The 18,782-nt window shown below is 48.6% G+C and overlaps 1 protein-coding gene across 6 annotated transcripts in view; it reads right to left on the bottom strand.

Annotated features, from left to right (window-relative positions):
• The window catches only part of ITPR2 (inositol 1,4,5-trisphosphate receptor type 2), a 171,733-nt gene that overhangs the window by 76,367 nt on the left and 76,584 nt on the right, over nucleotides 1-18,782 (bottom strand). For all 6 annotated transcript variants that reach the window (XM_068142875.1, XM_068142874.1, XM_068142878.1 and 3 more), the window contains 10 exons: nucleotides 18,025-18,190; nucleotides 15,998-16,171; nucleotides 11,753-11,842; nucleotides 11,473-11,598; nucleotides 11,177-11,299; nucleotides 9,368-9,568; nucleotides 7,790-8,041; nucleotides 6,990-7,115; nucleotides 3,427-3,555; nucleotides 2,760-2,880 (listed from right to left, as the gene is read on the bottom strand). In XM_068142875.1, the coding sequence (XP_067998976.1) occupies nucleotides 2,760-2,880; nucleotides 3,427-3,555; nucleotides 6,990-7,115; nucleotides 7,790-8,041; nucleotides 9,368-9,568; nucleotides 11,177-11,299; nucleotides 11,473-11,598; nucleotides 11,753-11,842; nucleotides 15,998-16,171; nucleotides 18,025-18,190 (1,508 nt within the window). The remainder of the gene's footprint in view (nucleotides 1-2,759; nucleotides 2,881-3,426; nucleotides 3,556-6,989; nucleotides 7,116-7,789; nucleotides 8,042-9,367; nucleotides 9,569-11,176; nucleotides 11,300-11,472; nucleotides 11,599-11,752; nucleotides 11,843-15,997; nucleotides 16,172-18,024; nucleotides 18,191-18,782) is intronic.

Here is an 18,782-nt window from a genome sequence, read left to right on the forward strand (position 1 = left end):
CTGTGAGTGGGCACTGTCCTTCATCTTAAATGTCTCTTCTTTGTGACTATTTGTTTACCTAAGTCCTTTTCAAAGAGCAACAGCACAGGCTGTGGGGCTCCTGTAGTTTGTTACAATCCACTTCTCCCTTCCCCTGACCATCACACTACAACTTCCTCTGTGTCTGTTTCAGTAACAGGTGACAGGAGGAGAGGAAATGGCCTCAAGTTGCACCAGGGGAGGTTTAGGTTGGACATTAGAAGGAAGTTCTTGACTGAAAGGGTTCTCAAAGCCTGGCACAGGGAGGTGGCTGAATGCCCATGCCTAGAGATGTTTCAGAGCGGCAGAGATGTGGTGCTGAGGGCCCATGGGTTAGCCCCAGCCCTGGCAGAGTTAGGGAATGGTTGGAGTGGATGATCTGCAAGGGCTTTTCCAACAAGAATGACTCTAGGATGTGATTTAAGACACACAATCTAGTGCTTTAGTTTTGAGCACAGATGATACTCCCCAATTCTCCTGTGTGGAAAGACAGCAGATGGTTTAACATCCAAGCTTTGAGACTAGTCTCCAGCCTTCTCAATCTTAGGAAGATTGTGCAGGGCTGGAACTAAAAGGCCTTTGATAATTAATTAATTGGAAATAAATTAAACTGTTAAGACATCTTAGTTCCTCTGTTTTCACAAAACTCAAGGAACCTTTAAAACATTTTTCACTTGTAGCTATCTTCCCAGTGAGATGAAAGCTGTTTTATCATCCATTTCTTGGCCTCTATTTACAGGCAAAGGCTCAGTCCAGTGTCACAGCACAGGCAAGGGAGAGTATATTTGTCTATCACCCTGGCAATCTGCCCCTGAATCAGACATAGTCCAGTAAATATTTATTGTTTCCTGCCTGTTTCTGCTCATTGCAGCAAGCCCAATATTTGCAGGACAACGGAAGCCTGATGCACTTGGGCGTTTGTGTGCTCCAAATCTCCTAGAGCCACAGAGGGGCCTGCTGAAGAAAAGCAGCCTCGATGCTTCTCACCCAGCTGCAGGCAGACAACTGCCTGCAGACACAGCAGCAAGTGAAGCCTGAAAAGCTTATCAAGCTTTTCCCTAGTGGCTGAGTGCAGCTGGAGTACTAAGGTTACATGAAATTAGCTTCTGCAACAGACCCTTTCGCTGACCTGGAAGACAATGCCCACTCTTCAGCGCTCATAAGACAGATGTAATGAGCTCCAGCTCTTGAGGCAAGCCTCGCGTCCCCCAGCCAGCAACAAACCAGTAAGCACTGAGCAGAATGTATGTTGCTTAAACCTGCTCTGAGAGAGGTATTTTAGAAGTGCATTGTTATATGGATCTTTGATACCCTGGGAAATCTGTCTATGATCTTCCTTCCTCCTGAGGTTTGTGCCTAGATCCAGGGCTCCCGTGCACACAAAAAATAAAGTACAAAATCACGTTTGCTCTTTCAACTCCACACTGCATTTATTATCCCCCAAAAAGTCTTTGGTCCCTGCTGTAAATCTGCCCAATCCTCTCTCTCTCTGATACAGAGAGACTCTTTCTAGAAGTCTGTTTTTTAATCCCTGCTGTGAAACATGAAGGCCCTAACATTAAAGCTGTCAGACTCTCAAGTTGAACGAAAAAAAAGGCAGAAGGGTGCTCACAGATGGGTATCCAAAACCCAAAGAGCCAAACCCTGCCTGGCTGTGCCACAGAGGAACAGACACTGGTGCCCAAGGAGATGCACCACAGTGTGTGCCCCTGCAGAGCGGGGCAGGGGCCTGCACCGCAGCCACAGGAGTCTTTGCACAGGAGTCTGATGGAAACTGTGCTCCCCCTCTGCTTTGCTCTTTGGGGACATCCCCCTCACCTTGTCCCTCACCCTCCCAGACCCCTAAAGAGACCATGTGGCAGTTTACTGACACAACACAACTTCCCCCACTCCAGTCCCCACTTCGGGAAGCTCTTGAGCAGCTCCCATGACATGGGTGAGGGCTGCACCTGAGGACCTCAGAGGGCTGTGCCAGCCTTAATGACTCTGCTAGCACCTGCTCTCAGGGGACAGCCATGAGGCTAGCAGGCTCATGGCACCCCTAGGTGCCTGCTGCCACTGCAGAAAACTCCCAGAAAAGGATAGGGGGCGATGCCCTTCACTTTGCCACAGCTGAGAGTGCCTGAGGCACGGCTGGGGTCCCGTCAGTGGGAAGCCAGAGTAGCAAAAAGGTTGGATGCCTACAACAGCACAAGAGCATCCTCACTGAGAACCCCAACTGCAACCCTCCTCCAAAACCCAGGAAAATGAATGAAAGAAAAGAAGAAGACAAAAAGCAGAGGCAGAAATTAAATTGAGCACAGAGGGAACAAAGTCACAGAGAGAACTCCAGACGTCAGCCTTGCCTTCCATTCAGGCCTTGACTTCCCCAGGAGCAGAAGGCACACAGTGGACACCTACCACAGACCACCAGCCCTGCACACCTAGAAATGCACAGGCTCGTCTCCTGGCACAACATGTGCTACATTTTAACATCATCACTGGCTTAAGGTGAAGTTCAAGCATGGCTCACTTAGCAAAGGTCTCTCTGACCCAGAGGTTTCACCCAACAGCTCCATTTGAATAGGCAGATTGGAATAAACTCTAAAAGGAGGAAGAATTTAGCCCCAGAAAGTGGGATTTCTGACATCCTCACTGTCACAGTTTCAGGGTGGCAGGATTAAACTAAACACTGTTACACCTTGTGTAATTCCAATGTTAAACCACAGAGAAGAATAATGAAAGCAAAACCTGGCACCTACCCACTTCAGCCAAAGTCTTGATGCAGGACTCCACTGAGGCTTTCTGCGTTGGATTGGGCCAGGTACAGTTGTAAATTCTGAAAGCAGACTGCAGGAGCTGAATGAAAACAGGCTGGTGTGTCTGAAAACCAGAAGAGAAAGATGGGATTTTACCCTCTGGAATCTCCCCACAACTGCCCCAGGGTTTGACACAGTGCAAACCACATGGCTTGCTGACTCAAGTTACAGCTCCATGACATTCTCTTTGCTCTCTGGACTGGAGGGAACAGGAATCGGTGCTGCACCTCTACAAAGGCCAAAGCGTGCAATTGTTCCTCACATCACCACTGACAGCCAGCAAACAGCAGAGAGCAGAAGGACTGCTGAGTCTTTCCAGTTCTCAGGTCTGTGTCCCTTTTGTCATAGGACACAGCAGTTACCTCACACAATTGTTCTGCAAGGATACCTCCTCCAGTGAGTTCCCAAGAGTCAGGAGTAAATCTGACCATACGGAGTTATCTATGGGCTCAGAGCTGTGGGTGATAAACATTATGTGTTGCAAAGGAGGAATCAGCCTGCAAGCCAGTGGCATGTGAGGGGGCAGAGAAATTGGAGGAGGATGTGAAGACACAGCATTGCTGTCTGGGTAGCAGGAGTCTCATTCATGGTTCGTGTGTCTTTTCCTTACCTGCAGGCTGGTGCTGTTGTCTGAGAATGGGGAGCTGAAGAAGCCACTCACAATACTCATCACAGGCTCTGTGACATATTTCTCCAGAGAGGTGTCTGCATGCTTGCGATCCGTGGTCGTGTTGCAGACCTGCAGGGAGGGAGGGAGCAGTGAGGTTCAGCTCCTTCGAAGGTGCCAGCCTCCTGCATTTATTACAACACAGGAACACTTCTTCATGCAACCCCAGATCACTTGTACACAAAATCCATCAGCATATCTTCCTCCCTGTGTGTCTTCCTCCCACAGTGTCTTTTGAGCACCTTCTCATCTGAAGCAGCTCTCTCTGCCTGGCTGTTCTTCGCCACCCGGTCAGCACATTGCTGCCACTTACAGCTTTTGACAGTTCAAGATTGGCCTCGCCTCCCATTGTGGGGCTGGTTGGGAGAGGCACATGAGACAGAAACACTTCAAATAAAGTTTAACTTCTCCCTGCAATCAATCACCACAAATGAGTGGCAAAGGCAAAACTCATTTGCAGGAAAGCTGCTCCTAAAAAAGGGAAGGAAAAGGAGATAGCAGAGTTGACACCAACAGCCTTCAGGGTTGCAAGCTGTAGAGCAGGAGAGCCACATGGGAAAAATGTGAAAGACAAGGTAAAAACAGTGAAAGAAGAGAATGGATGGTACTGGGACAGCTCTGGAGCACAGGAGGATGACTAGAAGGTGGGAAGATGGGGGAAGATTTGTACCAAAGACCCCTGAAGACCCCTTTGGTACAACACAAAGTTTGTTGCTGCATGAAGATTCCATGAAGAAAGGAAAAGAGCAGCAGTGTGGGTGGCGTCCTTCAGTACGTCTTTGATTTCTTTTCAGCAGCAGTGAACAGCTGCAGCCCTGCTGACTGTGCCCAGGGCAGTGTAAGCTCTAGAGAAAAGACTCTGCAAAGGGCCACGCCTGGCCAGAAAGGCAGGACTGGACCCACAGGGAGCACACGCTGAGCCACGTTCCACCTTCAGCAGCCTCAACCAGGCAGCTGCAGCCATGCTCACAAGGATGGAAGGCAGAGTTGTTCTTTCACCCCTGCAGGCCACAGACTGCTGCAGCCTTCTAGTGAATCTATGCAAAAGCAGAATTATTTTGTGCACACAGCTCTGGGGTAGCCTTCTCGTTGCCTCTGAGCATTAAACACATTCATGAACCTGGGGGGTACCTACTCACCACTGCATCACACTCTGGATGGGGAGAGGTCCTGAGAAGCTGAGTGAATTGCTCAGCATCACAGAGAGAGGTGGGTGACAGGATCAAAATGATCATCCTGAGTCTGACAGAGAGCAAACTGCTCTGCAGTTACACACTGCTGCTGTCACCCTTGGACACTGTGAGACAGAAAGCTCACCAGCAGAGTTTCAAGGTGGGTTACTGACGTGCCATCCAAAAGCACTCCTGTTCAGGGCAACACAAAGGCATTTGGAGTTGAACACAAAAGCATTGACATGCAGCAGGCAGAGGTAGAAACTGAGAGAACGTGAGACCTCCAGAAATGAGGCATCTTGAGGAGCTTTGCTAAAGTGTGTCAGACAAACAAGTCATGCCCCCACACAGTGCATTTTCCATCCCTCCAGGAAAGGAGATACTGACCAGAGAACAGTGGCTAAACTGAAATAGCAAACTCCTCAGCCCTTCAGTTCTGGGAGCAGTCTGACACCACCTCCACCCCCATCTCTTCTTCTTTGGTTTTGATTGTTTGTTTGTTTGTTGGTTGTTTGTTTGGGGGTTTTTAATAATCACAGAAATAAAACCCTCTTGAAGTTTTCCTGCCTTTAATTAATCTGTATGCCAGTTTTGGCTGGAACCAGTAGCTCTGAAGCTCAGCCCTTGTGATCCCAATGGGAAGCCAGGGAGCTGTGCACTGCTAGCATGGTAAATTCAGAAATCACCAAAACTAAATTCCCAAAGGCTTTAAAGCTCTCCCCTTCGCTGGTCTGAAAGGCAGAGCCATATGGGGGGTGCCACTCTGCTCCCACTCCAGCCTGAAAAGTTCCCAGCACAGAAGGAATTTGGAAATCCTCTCATTTGTTTTTATCCCTCTGCTCTTTGGGGACTAAAAGATGTGGAAGAAAAAACCTGAAATGCATGAAATGGAGATGAGGATTGAGAAAGCAGTGTTTAAAAACCCCTTTAGAGGCTTTGGGGACAAAACTCACATGAATAATGCTTCAAAAATTCTGCAGAGAAAGCCAGGATGACTTTTGCAGCTGTCAGACCCTGGCTCTCTCTTTAATCCTGCTCAGACTACAGCCGCTGACTCCCAGGCTGGGCCACACACAGCACAGAGAAGCCTTTCCTGCAGCAGCAGCCCTTTGCTTAGTGCACTGCTGCAAGGACCTGCAGGAGCAGCAGCTGGCAGAAGCTGCAGGCCCAGGGTGTCTTTGACAGCACACCTGCCTTGGCAGCCTGGCCTGCTGCAGCAGCCTGGCCCACGCCTGCTCTGCAGCATGCTGAAGAACAGACAGCTGGGGACTGCTTCCTTCCTCAATACACAGAGGGTGACAAATAAGATGCCTTTTTGGCTTCTTGTTATGAAAAGGGAAGGGATCCTGCCTTGAGGAGAACACTCTGCCCCCCTAGTGCTGCTCGGCAAGAGCTCACAAGCCCTCCACTGACTGGCACTTGGAGCAAAGGCAAAACATTTCCCCTTCCCCCAGCCAAAGCATCCCTTGCAGCTCCCTGGGACACATAGGATCAAAGGGCTCTTTCCCTCACTGCTCTGAAAGCTGTTGTAACACCTTTTGTGAGGCTGACAGCCACCTAACTTGTCTCGAGAGCTCCACAACACCACTGCCTCTCAACAAGTGTAACACAGGGGCTCTGCCTGGGCCCCGAAAACCAATTCTGAGCAAATACACTCAATAGGCTGGCAGCAAGGGCTGCCCACAGGGAGCTGGCTGAAGGGCAGGCCAGGCCACAGCACCTCTGTACTGCTTTTTGCTGTTATCCTGGAAATTCAGAGGATTAATTAGGCATCTGCCCCAGCAGTGCTAGGTTGATGGCTGGACTCAGTGATCTTAATGGTCTTTACCAACCAAAATGATTCTGTAAGGGGCTGTGGGCTGGGAAAAGCTAGGCACGTGCTACCAACACAGGTCTGGAACACCTCCAAAAGACTTTGCAGCGTCAAGGATCAAACACAGTCCACCACCCACCAAAATCCTACTGTTCCACCTCTCAAGCAGGAAGCGCAACTCCATTAGCTGCTCTCAGCATCAGGCTCTTCCAAGCAGCAGTAACCTCCTGGAACAGGGCATATGATGTAAGCAGTAATCATTATGCCACACTGCCTTCTCCTCGTGGTTCTGCAAGTCCTATGACTTCCCTCATTTTCTGCCTCCAAAATATCAGGGAATAGGTGTGCAATTCAACTTCTGACTTGAAATTTAATTCAACAAGTAATGACAGCACAAATCTCCCCAGGGTCCACAGAAACAGTGCCTACAGTCCTAACTGTTGCCCATCAGCTTGCAACCTGGTCTATTCTATTCTATATCAATTAGTCTGCTGGAATATTTAATGTCTCATGAAGCTTACCCTTGCCATATCAATGAGGAAGTTCTCAAATAACTTCCAGATATGGTTACTGGCATAGATCTCTTTCATTTCCACTTCAGTGTCCACATAACAGTGGTTAACAAAATTAACGTAGGCAATCTTCACCTGCAGGAACAGTAAAAGCAACCAATATGGAATGGAACAGCAACAATCACTGATGTGATGTTTTCTGTCTGCAAAAATACTGAACAATAAAAATGATCCTCTAAGCACAAACACACAATAAACCCAGCAATCATCCATGTGTCCACTTTTGAAGAGTTGAGGAGTACAGCAACAAATTCTCCCCAGCTGAAGAGACAAGGAACTACTGGAGAAAGTGGAGGGCCTGTGGCCCCTTGTCCTATCACTGGGCACAAATGGAAAGATCCCAACTCCATCCTCCTGCCCTCCACCCTTTAGTTATTGATCAGCATTGAGCAGATCCCCTCTTGGGCTGCTCTCCTCTAGGCTAAACAGTCCCAGGGCTCCCAGCCTCTCCTTGTCAGTCCCCTCAGCATCTTCGTGCCTGTCAGACTCTGCAGAACTTCCTTGTCCCTCCTGACCTGGGACAAGAACTGTACTCCCGAGGAGGCCTCAGCAGAGCAGGGTAGAGGGGCAGGAGACCCTCCCTCACTCTGCTGGCCACACTACTCGTGATGCACCCCAGGCAGCCATTGGCATTCTTTACCACAAGGGCACACTGCTGCCCACTTGTATTTGACTGGCCAGCAGGCTAGGAACAGCAAAGCCTCTCCTGAGCTGCTGAGCACGCCAGGTCTGCGGCCCAAGGGCCTCACCTCGGGAATGCAGTCGTCGTGGGTCACCACTCTGACGATGTCGTCCAGGGGCAGGAGGGAGTTGCACTTGATCTCGGTGTAGACATTCTTGCCCTCGGTGCAGGCCGCCAGCAGCTCCACCAGCGTGATGTGGTAGGCCAGGGCCCCGCAGCCGTCGGCGCGGTCGCGCTCCGAGCACATCATCTGCAGCAGCAGCGGGAAGGAGGCGCGGTCGTTGTAGAACACCAGCACGTCCTCACCCCCGGCGATAAGCTGCAAGACACCAGCACCCCTCAGCACCCAACGAGCCTCCGGCACAAAGTTACACCCCTGGTTGAAGGACACCAAGCACATCTCAGCTGGCTGCTGAGAAACTATCCTGACTCCCTGCGAGTCCCAACCATTTGGCTACACTGTGCCCTTCACACTGGACTGCCATTCCGCTGCCTTTCTCACTTGCCTGTCACCTCCTACAGCTTTTGAAAAGGAGCAGCATCCTACCCCTGTCGTTCAGAGGCACTCCCTTCCCCCTGCAAATTCCTGCAGGAGTCGTGATGTCAAACCTGAGTTCACTTCAATTGTCATCATGTAGCCAGCTCAGAAACGTAACACTGTATTTGTGCTGTTTGTAGGTCAGTAACAATATTTAAATCGAGAAAAGTCTAAGCAGTTTGTTTGGTGAGAAAGTAAAAGCCTTCGAGAGGCTGTGGTGGAAGGGGGGGAAATGTAAAAGCACAAAGATAAAAGAACTGTTTGAATCATGTAAATCAAAGACTTGTAATTGACGCTGCATGTTAAAACACTTCAATCAAACTGAAAAGGTTGAGGTGGATTCCATTAAAGGTTATCCATGTAGGCTGAAGCTTTATTTTCTTAATTAGAAGTTTTTATTCTTTGTTGCTGTGGAGCAAAACTTCAGCAAGGTTTAGTTCTGTTCAGACCACAACTGGAGCTTTATCTGTGTTTTCTTTGTGCAGATGTCTCTAAAACAAACAAATGCATACAGCAAAGCAGAGCAAAGTGTTCCCTGGACTTGGATCCCATCTGAACTTCTCACCATATTCAACTCTACCCACTTATTAATCTCACCGAGCTGTTAATACAATTACAGTTAAATGCAAGCTGAGGACTTCATTTATGCACTCTGTGTATCAAATCCTAAAGGTAGAGAAGCCAATAAGGTATTTTTCTGTCAGCTTTATAGGGCTCAAGAGTCTGCAGCCCCATTTAGACAAATCCATAGAGGTGAGAGTCTGTTACGTGTCAAAACCATGGCACAGCGTGGCAAGAATGCTGCATAAATGGGCTCCTGAATTACAGCAGAGGGAACTGAAGGTTTATGCAACTCCGCTATTTCCATGCCACACTATCCACAAACAGCTATCTCCCCAGCACCACACTAACACTCCTGCTTCCTCTCTAGCAGTTCTGCAGATGGCCTTACAAAATGAAACTCCCCCAAACCTCTGCTAACATTCCTAACTTGTGATACCACCCAGCCCTGGCATGCTGACGTCGTGCATCCCAGCGGCACCAAGAGCAGCCTCCTGCGCCGAGCAGCCAGCAGGCGAGCGGCTGGCACCCGAGCCCTTCGCTCACCTCCGTCATGACCATGTCCTGGCACTTCTTCACGTACTTGCCGTCCGCCTTCACGATGGTCTGCAGGAAGCGCAGGTACTCCACGTGGCGGCCGTGGGTCTCGATGCAGTGCACGAAGTGCTGCACCACTCTGTCGCTCAGCTCGTTGCACAGCAGGTAGTTGTTGGTGAAGATGTGCCGCATGGTTTCAGCTTCCAGGAGCTACACACATTAAAAAGTGGCTGGAAAAGGCCTTTCAGCTCACCCAGCCCAACCATTCCCTAACTGTACCAAGGCTGGGGCTAACCCATGGCCCTCAGCACCACATCTCTGTCTCTCTGAACCACCTCCAGGCATGGGCATTCAGCCACCTCCCTGGGCGGCCTGTGCCAGGCTCTGAGAACCCTTTCAGTCAAAAAGTTTCTTCTAATGTCCAACCAAAACCTCCCTCCATTTCCTCTCCTCCTGTCACTTGTTACCAGGGAGAAGAAACCAACACCCACCTGGCTCCAGCTTCCTTTCAGGGAGCTTTAGAGAGTAATGAGGTCTCCCCTGAGCAGGTGTTTTGAGAAGAGCAGATGGTTTGAGACTGACAGATTGACAAGACTAGAGGAGGGCATGTTGGGATAGTCCAGTGTGCAGCAGCCCAGCAATTAAGCAGTGACCTTAGGGCACAGCTTTCATTTATGATGGGATTTCTCCACACTTTCCTGTGAGTACAAAGTGGTCCTGAAGTGGGCATGGACAAAATCTGTGCCCCTGGGGAGGGTGAAGACATATGCACAGACACGCACACACTATGCTGCTAGAGCACGCTGCAGGAACTTTGGTATACAAGGCAAAGGAGACCGCATTCATCCCACTCGCCAGCAGATTTGCCGAGAGGCAGCCAAGTAAGATGAGTAGCTACCTCTGGCTCACTCTGTGATTCCAGGAGGCAGAGGTTATCATGTGCAGTCTGATCACTGCGAGGGACCATCTCCTGCCACAGTAACTGCAGAGGGAACCTAAGGCTATGTTGCTTACAGAGAGCAGCACAGTATCAGAGAAACAGATCTGCAGCAAGAAGGGGATGTTGCTGAGGACCCAGCATCCAGACTTGATGCATTCTTGGTGCTCTGGCTTCAAACTTGCTCTAGTTTGGTCCCTTGGACACCAGGCTCACAAGGGCCTGTTGTGCTCCTCAAGTATATCTTTCTGTTAGCTGACTCTTGGCAAAGCAAGGAGTGGGGTCAGTAAAACCTCTACCAGGGAATTCTGTAGGCCAGACTTCAGAATGTTCAGGACACTGGTGAAGAGTTTCCCTTGGGAGACAGTCCTGAAGGGCAAAGGGGTCCAGGAAAACTTCTTCAAGAAGGAAGCCTTACAGACACATGGGCAGGCTGTCCCCATGTGTTGTAAAACAAAGACTCAGGGAATATGCCCTTCCTGGCTGAACAGGGAGCTATTGCAGGGGCTCAGGAATAGAAGGAGAGCTGACCACCTTTGGAAAGAGGGGCTGGCAACTCCAGAAGAGTACAGGGATCTAGTTAGGTCACGCGGATAGAATGTCAGAAAGGCAAAAGGCCAGCCAGAACTCAGCAGAACAGGTTTGAACAAATCCATTAACAACAAAGAGAACACCCAGGTGTCCTACTTTTTAAATGGCAGCATCGAAAACAATGACACAAAGAGCAATGATAAAGGAGAAAAGACAGGAGAGGGAAGACAGTGAGGGAGAAAAGACAGGGCAGGCATAGCTTAATTAAGTCATTTATTCAGCACAATCATCTGTCAGCAAGTCCCAATTTACTGCCCGTTCTAACACCCTCCCTGAAATGCACTTCTTACCCCGGGAGTTAAGAACAAGTTGAGATTTTTGTGGAGGAGAACTTGATTCTGAGGATTTCCTCGACAGAAATTCTGAAGGAAAGTGTGGGCCAGACTCATGACTTCGTTCATCTTCTCATCACTCTGCAGGAGCACAAACCAAGTCAGCTGGGCATGCCTAGGCACACAGCTTCTTCACCCCATGCCAGAGCTGACCGAATTCAGCTGTTAAAACACATCACACTGATTCCCGAGGCTCTGGAGGCCTTTCCCCTTATTGAGCCCATCCACCTTACTGCTGCAACGAGGAGACCAACCTTTTCATAGGGTATCTGCAGAAGGTCCAAGACCACCAGGTGGGCGCCCATATTTTTCAGCAGTCGCTGCTGTTGATTCCGACACTTTTTATTCTGAACACAAAGTTTGCTGAGTCGAATCAAAATCTATAAATAAATGAACAAATAAACAAAGCTGCAAGAAGGCAAGGAACCAGTGCTGTCACACAGAGCCACACAAACATTCCTTTCAAAGTGATTACTACATCTACTCAGCCAGCCAGCCCTCCCGTCAGGCAGGCTCCCTGGCAGCCGTACCGACCTCCTTCACGATGTTGTAGTTATTGCTTTTGTTGCTGTCTATCTGTGGCTTTTTGATCCCATCCTGTATAGGACTCAGAATATTGGACTCCTGTAACAAGGAACACACAACAGGTGGAGATCTATTGCAATTGCCTGAACACGAACTGTATCTTAGGGAACAGACATAACACAGATAACAGAGACTCATTTGTTCTTTGTGCAGCCATCCAGTGAGTCTGAACAGCCACATTCAACTCCTTCCTTTGTTTCACATTTCCAGCATGATTGGAGGCAACTGCTCAAGGTCTGCATGCCTCTGATCTCCCAAAAAGAGACCAGGTCCCTAGATCACAGACAAGAATTGAGATACAATGAGCATAGGGACCATAAGTGAACTCCAGCAGCCAACACTCGATCCAGAGATCTCTAATGCAGCTGGAAAGATGACACAGTTCGTGGGAACATTTCAAAGGTCTGGAGAAATAGCTTAAGGTGACCTCTGTAGCTGAGAGAAGTAAGGTGGAGTTCTCAGCTGTACAGCAACAAGGAGCACAAGGACAACAGAGATGTTCCGCCCCCACACAGAGGACACTTCTGTCCTTGTCTCTGGATGATGCAGGAAAGGATTTAAACACAAATGGGAACTTTCCTTTGAACTGCTGCATCAGTCTGGACTCTGCATGCTCTGGGCCCTGGCCCATGGAAAGCCCCAGCTGGGCATGATGAATAAAGTGTAACTGCCACACCTCCACACCTTTCCATGGTATCTCAGTCAAAACAAGGGAGAACATTCCACACAAACATGTTGACAGTGCTGGGTTGCTTCTGCAGCCTGCTAGGGTAAGGCTTTCTTGACTGGAAACACAATGAATTGAAGGGCTGGGCTTTGGATACTGAAATTATCAAGCACATAGAAAAACTGCAGCAGACCTGGAGATGCCTCACAGTGTAAGCACAAGGATGCACACCAGTGTGAAAAAGAAGCAGACAGGTGTGCTCTGGGTGCCATTGTGCTCTTGCACAGGGCAGGTTCAGCGGACTGCGCTAAAGCACCAAGCGCAGGCCAGTCTGAACATTTGTGCCTCCTGAAACCTCTCTGAACTTTGCTAGCTGATGGAGAAGAGAAGCTCTGCAAATTCCATCTGGCCTGAAAACCCAGTGGAGCAGCTTGGCCACAGGAGCTGTTTGTGAGAGCGTCGGCACCGCTGCTCAGCAGTGATCGGAGCAACAGCAGAGGCTGTTTCCTTGTGCAGGCTGTTAGCATGCACGCTGCCTTCCCTCTGGCTGCTGGAATCAATACTTTGGAAGATATTTCAGGCTCTTTGCTATAACTAACCTCTCTCTTTTGTTCTGGGACTGTGGGTTAACCAAGATTAATTTACCTGTTACTTCTATCAGCATTCTTCCCCAATCAAAGTAGTTTTATAATCCACATGAACCATATGTCTTGTAAGTGCTGATCAGCATTAAACTGCTGAATCTATCCCTTCTCTTAACAAAGCAAAGCCTTCTTTACTGAATCCATAGAGTATGCCAGGGATGTGGTCATCAAGAGGTAATCACACCACCGGCAGACCAGAGGCACTCAGCTGCATGTCTTGCCTCATTATGCTCCAGGTCAGACACTTCCATAGGGGGCAGGAGTCACGGAGATGACAAGGAGAAAGGTTTTCACCTCACCACCCCACCTTCAGGGAACAGTGTTTTCTGGATGTCCAAAACAAAAAAATACATGGATGCCCAGATTGCAGCATTCAGCCCACGCTGCTCCTGCTGCTGAAATGGTCTGCCTCACCTCAGCTGTGCAAGGCGCGAGTCAGTGCCATGCTGGCACAGTTTTGCCCTCCTCAGGCTGCATTTCCTTACCCAGGGGCATAAGGGGTCCTCTCAGAAGTTCCAGTTCACCTTCTCAAACCATCAAGGAGGTGTCTGTTTAAACATTTCCAGAGCAAAAGCAAGGTGCCACAGACCAGCTAAGGAGGGGAGCAAGGGAACACCACATGCTTCAGGGTGCTGAAGGTTTATACCCATTGAATCCTCTCTGACCTTTCCAGGTGGATGGTGAAGATGAGAAGCTCCAGACATGCCACTGCATTCCAGCCTCAGCTGAGAGTCCTTCCACTAAGACTACTTCTCCTCAGATCCACTGCTGGTGCTACACCACCAATGCATTCTCCAGAGACATGAGAAGAAACACCACACTCTCCATGGGCAGTGGCACAGAAAGAGTCTCGTAACTCCCTTGCTAGAGATACCCAAACAAACAGGCTTCATCTGCTTCTCCCTTCTCAAGCAAGGCTCAGGTATGCCAGACCAATTTTCCCATCTCTTCTTTATCCTGTATGGTGTCTAATTTAGGTCTGACCTAACTCCAGGCACTCTTTCCTGTCAAGATGATCCTGCATGGCTGTAAGACTTGTTGGTTTCCCTCTGGAGAACTCTGGATATTTTATCTAGAAGAACATGGCCTTTTTTTCTATAAATTCCATTTCTGGAGTCACATGACTGCAAATGAAGCATATTCCCTAAAGACCTAGAGGTTGATCCAGCTCACTGCTGAACAGCCAGCATCCATGCCAAGAAAGCAGGAGATCTCACAGGGATGTTTATCTGCTTGAAGATAGCCACCTGCTTCTCATAGTGCAAGTTCTGGCCCTCAGCTCACCTCCATGGTCGACTGAAGATCTCAAAGAGAATATTCACTATCTAAAGTGGCTTTGCCAGGTAAGACTTTTACACTTCCTGAGTGTAAAAGATTAATGTAACAGTGGAAAAAATACTGGAAAGATTCTGAGCTACTGTAACCTGGCACAGCTCTGAGGGAATCACCACCAGATGCTGCAAGCAGTTGTGCAGATTGCAGGCAATTGTTCTGAGAGAAGACTCTCTCGATCTGCTAGAGATGGTGTCCTGCACTACTAATCCCTGCAGGCACAGGGCTGCCTCACAGGAGCAGAACACTGACAACACCCTGCTCAGAGATGCTTCTGTTCCTAGCACATCGCTTTCTCCCCTCCTCATGGAGGTTCTCTGCCATCGGTGCTATCAGTAGAGATGCAAAGGACCTCTCTACACTTTAAAATGTGTAAGAGGTAAAAAGCCCTCTGAACATCCAGCAGCAATTCCATGTCCTGCTTCCCCATTTCCTTTTCCATTCACTACATACAGAAAGGAACATTTTCTCTCCTACTTGAGCTACGCTTGAGGAAATCCCACATACCCAAGGTCACAAAGTCCAGACTCCTCCTCAGAGCTGACACCACTAAATTCAGATGAGTTAGAGTAGGACCTACACTGTCCCAAGGAATAGGGAATCTCTCTTGAAGCATTGGATTTTCTGCCATATAAAGCCACCTAAAATCTGCTTTCTCATCTGAAAGGCCAAGTGTGTGCCACAGACACCTGCAAACATCCTGTTTCTTCTCCTCAGTGCATTGGCTTCACAATGCTGCACAATCTCCAACTGGCTTCCTACTAAGTTTCCCCCCATGACTTCCTTGCCCAGTTTCTTGCCACCAAGGAACAGAATAAGGAAAGTGCTGTGTCAGAAGTCACAGTTGTTCACCTCTCCCCCTTTCCTCTGATGAAAAAGGAAAAGTGGAACTAAATATTGGTGGGAAAACCTATCTACTGTTACGGTGCAAACCTCAGCCAAAGCAACTCTTGCATTTTCATAGACTTGTACTAGAGTTGGGGAATTACTTAAAGGCCTCAACTGTCACTGAAAACCAAAATTCACTTTCTTAGTTTTTATTTTATAATCAGGCTTCCATGGTTCCAGATCCAAGTTACAAGTTCTGAAACCACAATGTATGGCAGGATATGTATGTGGTATAGCAAGGCTCAGAAATCCCCAGGGTCCTTCTGTCAGTCTTATGTTTTGTGGACAGTGCAGTTCCTTGTGATGTTTGACTGTGCTCCTCTCCCTTAGCTGCAGGAACAGATACTGTCTGCTCCTTTCTTCCAGCAAGTCAGCACAACTGGCAGCTTGTGTTCCCTAGGTCACATCCCTGGCCATGAAGCTGTGCCAAACACGGTGCCTTGCACCTAGCCAGGCAGGCAGCTCCGTGACACAGGCAGGCAGTTGGGACATTGAATACATTGATAAAAGATGTTGCATTTCCTACTCTCTTCCTGAAGCTCAGCTGGAACACTGCATGTTCTTGCTTTGCTGCTTTGATTGACCTGACCACCAACTTGCAGCTGTTCATTAAACTACCAGTCAATCCTGAAGCAGTGCTAAGAGCAAAGGTTTTAAACTCACCTCTATTGGCTCTTCTCCCCCTTTGGTTTGATTGTCACCCACCTCTCCACTCTCATAACTGCTGCTCTTCTCAACCCACAGTTCTGATTTTTCTACAGTCAGACGTAGCTGATCAAGATCAGCCTTGATTTGCTTGTAGTTATCAACATCTTGATTAGACACCAGCAACTGGACCTGGAAACAGAGAACAGTGTAAACCTCTTACAGCAGTAGCACCAGCACTTATGCCTGGGAATTTGCTTCACAGTTTCCATTCTGAGCCCTTCCCAAGGGGTTTATGTCACCTTCTCTGTGAAACTGAACCATCTTACATGCAGCCTTTTCAGTCCCCATTCATCAAAAGAACCTTTAACAGAGATGGAGGCTGTAGCTGCCCCAAACAGGACAGTTACAATTTCCATATTATCTCTCCTGCTCCAGTACACAGTGAAACTTCTCCTGCGCTGGCACAGCTTTCCAAGCTCTTGAGCTCTGTGCACCAGTTGGGACCCTCATAGTATCAAGCCAGCACAGTTAGTTATGTGGTATGAAAGCAGAACAGTTGGAAACAGGTCCTCCCACTGCCACAGTGCTTCCAAGAAAACAAAAGGATGATAGGAGAAGGAATCAGGGCAGCAGAAGTCAGGTGGCTGCAGCGTTGATGCTCACCTGCATCACCTCACACACTGCACAGTAACAGACTGAAACACTGCTAGGCCAGCTGGGAAAAGTGTGTTTGAATACAGCTCACCAACCAACTCCTGGCTTCACAACGTCTCTCACCATCTGACCTGCTGCCTCTTACTAAGATTACCCTCACTTTTTTGTACTGCTAACATTATTTGCTGGGTTTTTCCACTGCTGCTTGCAGTTCTTGATCTAGCATGCTCCACACATTTCCAATCTTTGCAATGCTCTTTGCTCTACCAAGGCAATTAATGAAGGTAATATTCCAAAACCCCTAACAACAGTCTGCAGCACAGCCATGAGCACTGTTAAGAAATGACACTTACGTAAAAGGTGACAGTCACAAAGAGTAACAGAGCTGGTTTGGTTGGAAAAGACCATGGCTTATGTCCAGCCATTCCCTAACTCTCCCAAGGCTGGTGCTAAACCACATCTCTGCCTCTTCCCATGGCAGACAAGAACACGGAGACATTCACAGCCCACGTTCTCTACAGCCTTTTTTTGTTTATTCAGTAATGAACCTTTTCCACCCTTCACAAAGAGATGTTCAGCTACTGAGTCCATGCCTGTCTGGGAACAGCAACTGGGTGTGCAGCCACCCAGCATGGCCTAACACCAACACTCTGGTGGGAGGCCACGATGCTGCTCTGCAACACCACTGAACGAAGGTTTCCAGGTCTTTATCACTCAACTGTTTTTAAACAAGAGAAACATCCAGATCTTATGTAACAACGAGACAAGCAGCAATCAAACTCCTGAGGTGAGCATCAGATGCTCTTACCAGCATATGCTACCCCAGGTTACATAACTGAGAGGTCTCTGTCACTCAGCTCTTCCCATCCTAATCCACTGACACATGGAGCCTGCACATGCACCAGCATCAGGCAGAGAGAAAACAAGCTGATAACAGGCTTGGCTCTGTTCCTGCCTTCCTGTTCTTTGGCCATATCTGTATCAGGCAGCAGAGTACAATGCAGAGACATGAATTGAAACCAGAAACACCACATGAATAACAAGAGAACTCTATGCCTAGCCTCAGGAGTCCTGAAAGGCTGGGATGTCTTCCTGCTGACACTGCAGAACATGGGCTGCCAACAGCTGTGTCTCTGAGGGATCACCACAGCACACCTTGCTGGGAGATGGGTGTGAGCCATCTGTCACCACAGACCCTCCTTGTATGGATGCAGTGCCAGAGAGAAGCCTTTCTGGGTGCACAGCTGCCATACACACTGGCACACGTGTTCAGCCAAGGAAACAAACAAACCTCTAAGGAAGAACACTGCCATGCTACACACAGCAACTGTGGTAAGCAAAGCAGCCTCTGGGAAGCCTTTGCCTGCCATGACACTGCTCATCCATACCTGTTTGAATGCTTGCAGAACTTCTGCCCTCTGGCTGAAGTGCTTAAACAGCAGGTGCAGAGCTCCCGAGAGCAAAGGGGGGTAGTCATGCATGATGAGGTGAATGAGGACTCGTAAGAAAGTTCTGCCCCCTTCATCATCCAGCTGAACTGCATTCTTCTCCTTCCTGCAACAGAAATGGGAAAGAAGGATCAAATCAAGTACAAAGAGGCTTTTGACATGAATGTGCTTCCACACACAATCCTCGTTTGGCACAGCTCCTAAAACCAAGTCAAGGATGCTGCAGGACGGAAGCTCCGAACACCACTTTCACGTAGTTTCTAAGTACTTCAGTCCCACAGCCCTGTGGTGCTGCAGCAACCTTGTAGCAGAATGGACATCGGAGGTTCACACAGGCTTAGGGGTTGGAAGGCACCTGGAAATGCATGTGTGTATGGAGCTGTCAGGCACTGTGATTGAAATGCACACTACAAAACCCATTTATGCCTCCTAGAAATGGTACCAAGCTCATCCCCAATCCAAATCAATTCAAGGAAACAACACTTCATCAGAGATTAATTTGGCCCTTTTCACTCCTTCCCTCTTCAGCTGCTATTAACATTTTATTTAAGATAAATTAAGCTCAAAAACAGTAGAGTCAGAGAATGGTTGGACTGGATGATCTGAAAGGGCTTTTCCAGCTGGAAGGATTCAGTGATCCCTACCAACAGGGCTGTCTGCTTGTTTGAAATCCAGGTCTTTCCTGGCACTTTTCCATC

This window comes from Melanerpes formicivorus, unplaced genomic scaffold (genome assembly GCF_026170545.1).
Source record: "Melanerpes formicivorus ecotype bairdi unplaced genomic scaffold, bMelFor1.0.p_v2 SCAF_8, whole genome shotgun sequence".
In the NCBI taxonomy this organism is placed as follows: domain Eukaryota; kingdom Metazoa; phylum Chordata; class Aves; order Piciformes; family Picidae; genus Melanerpes; species Melanerpes formicivorus.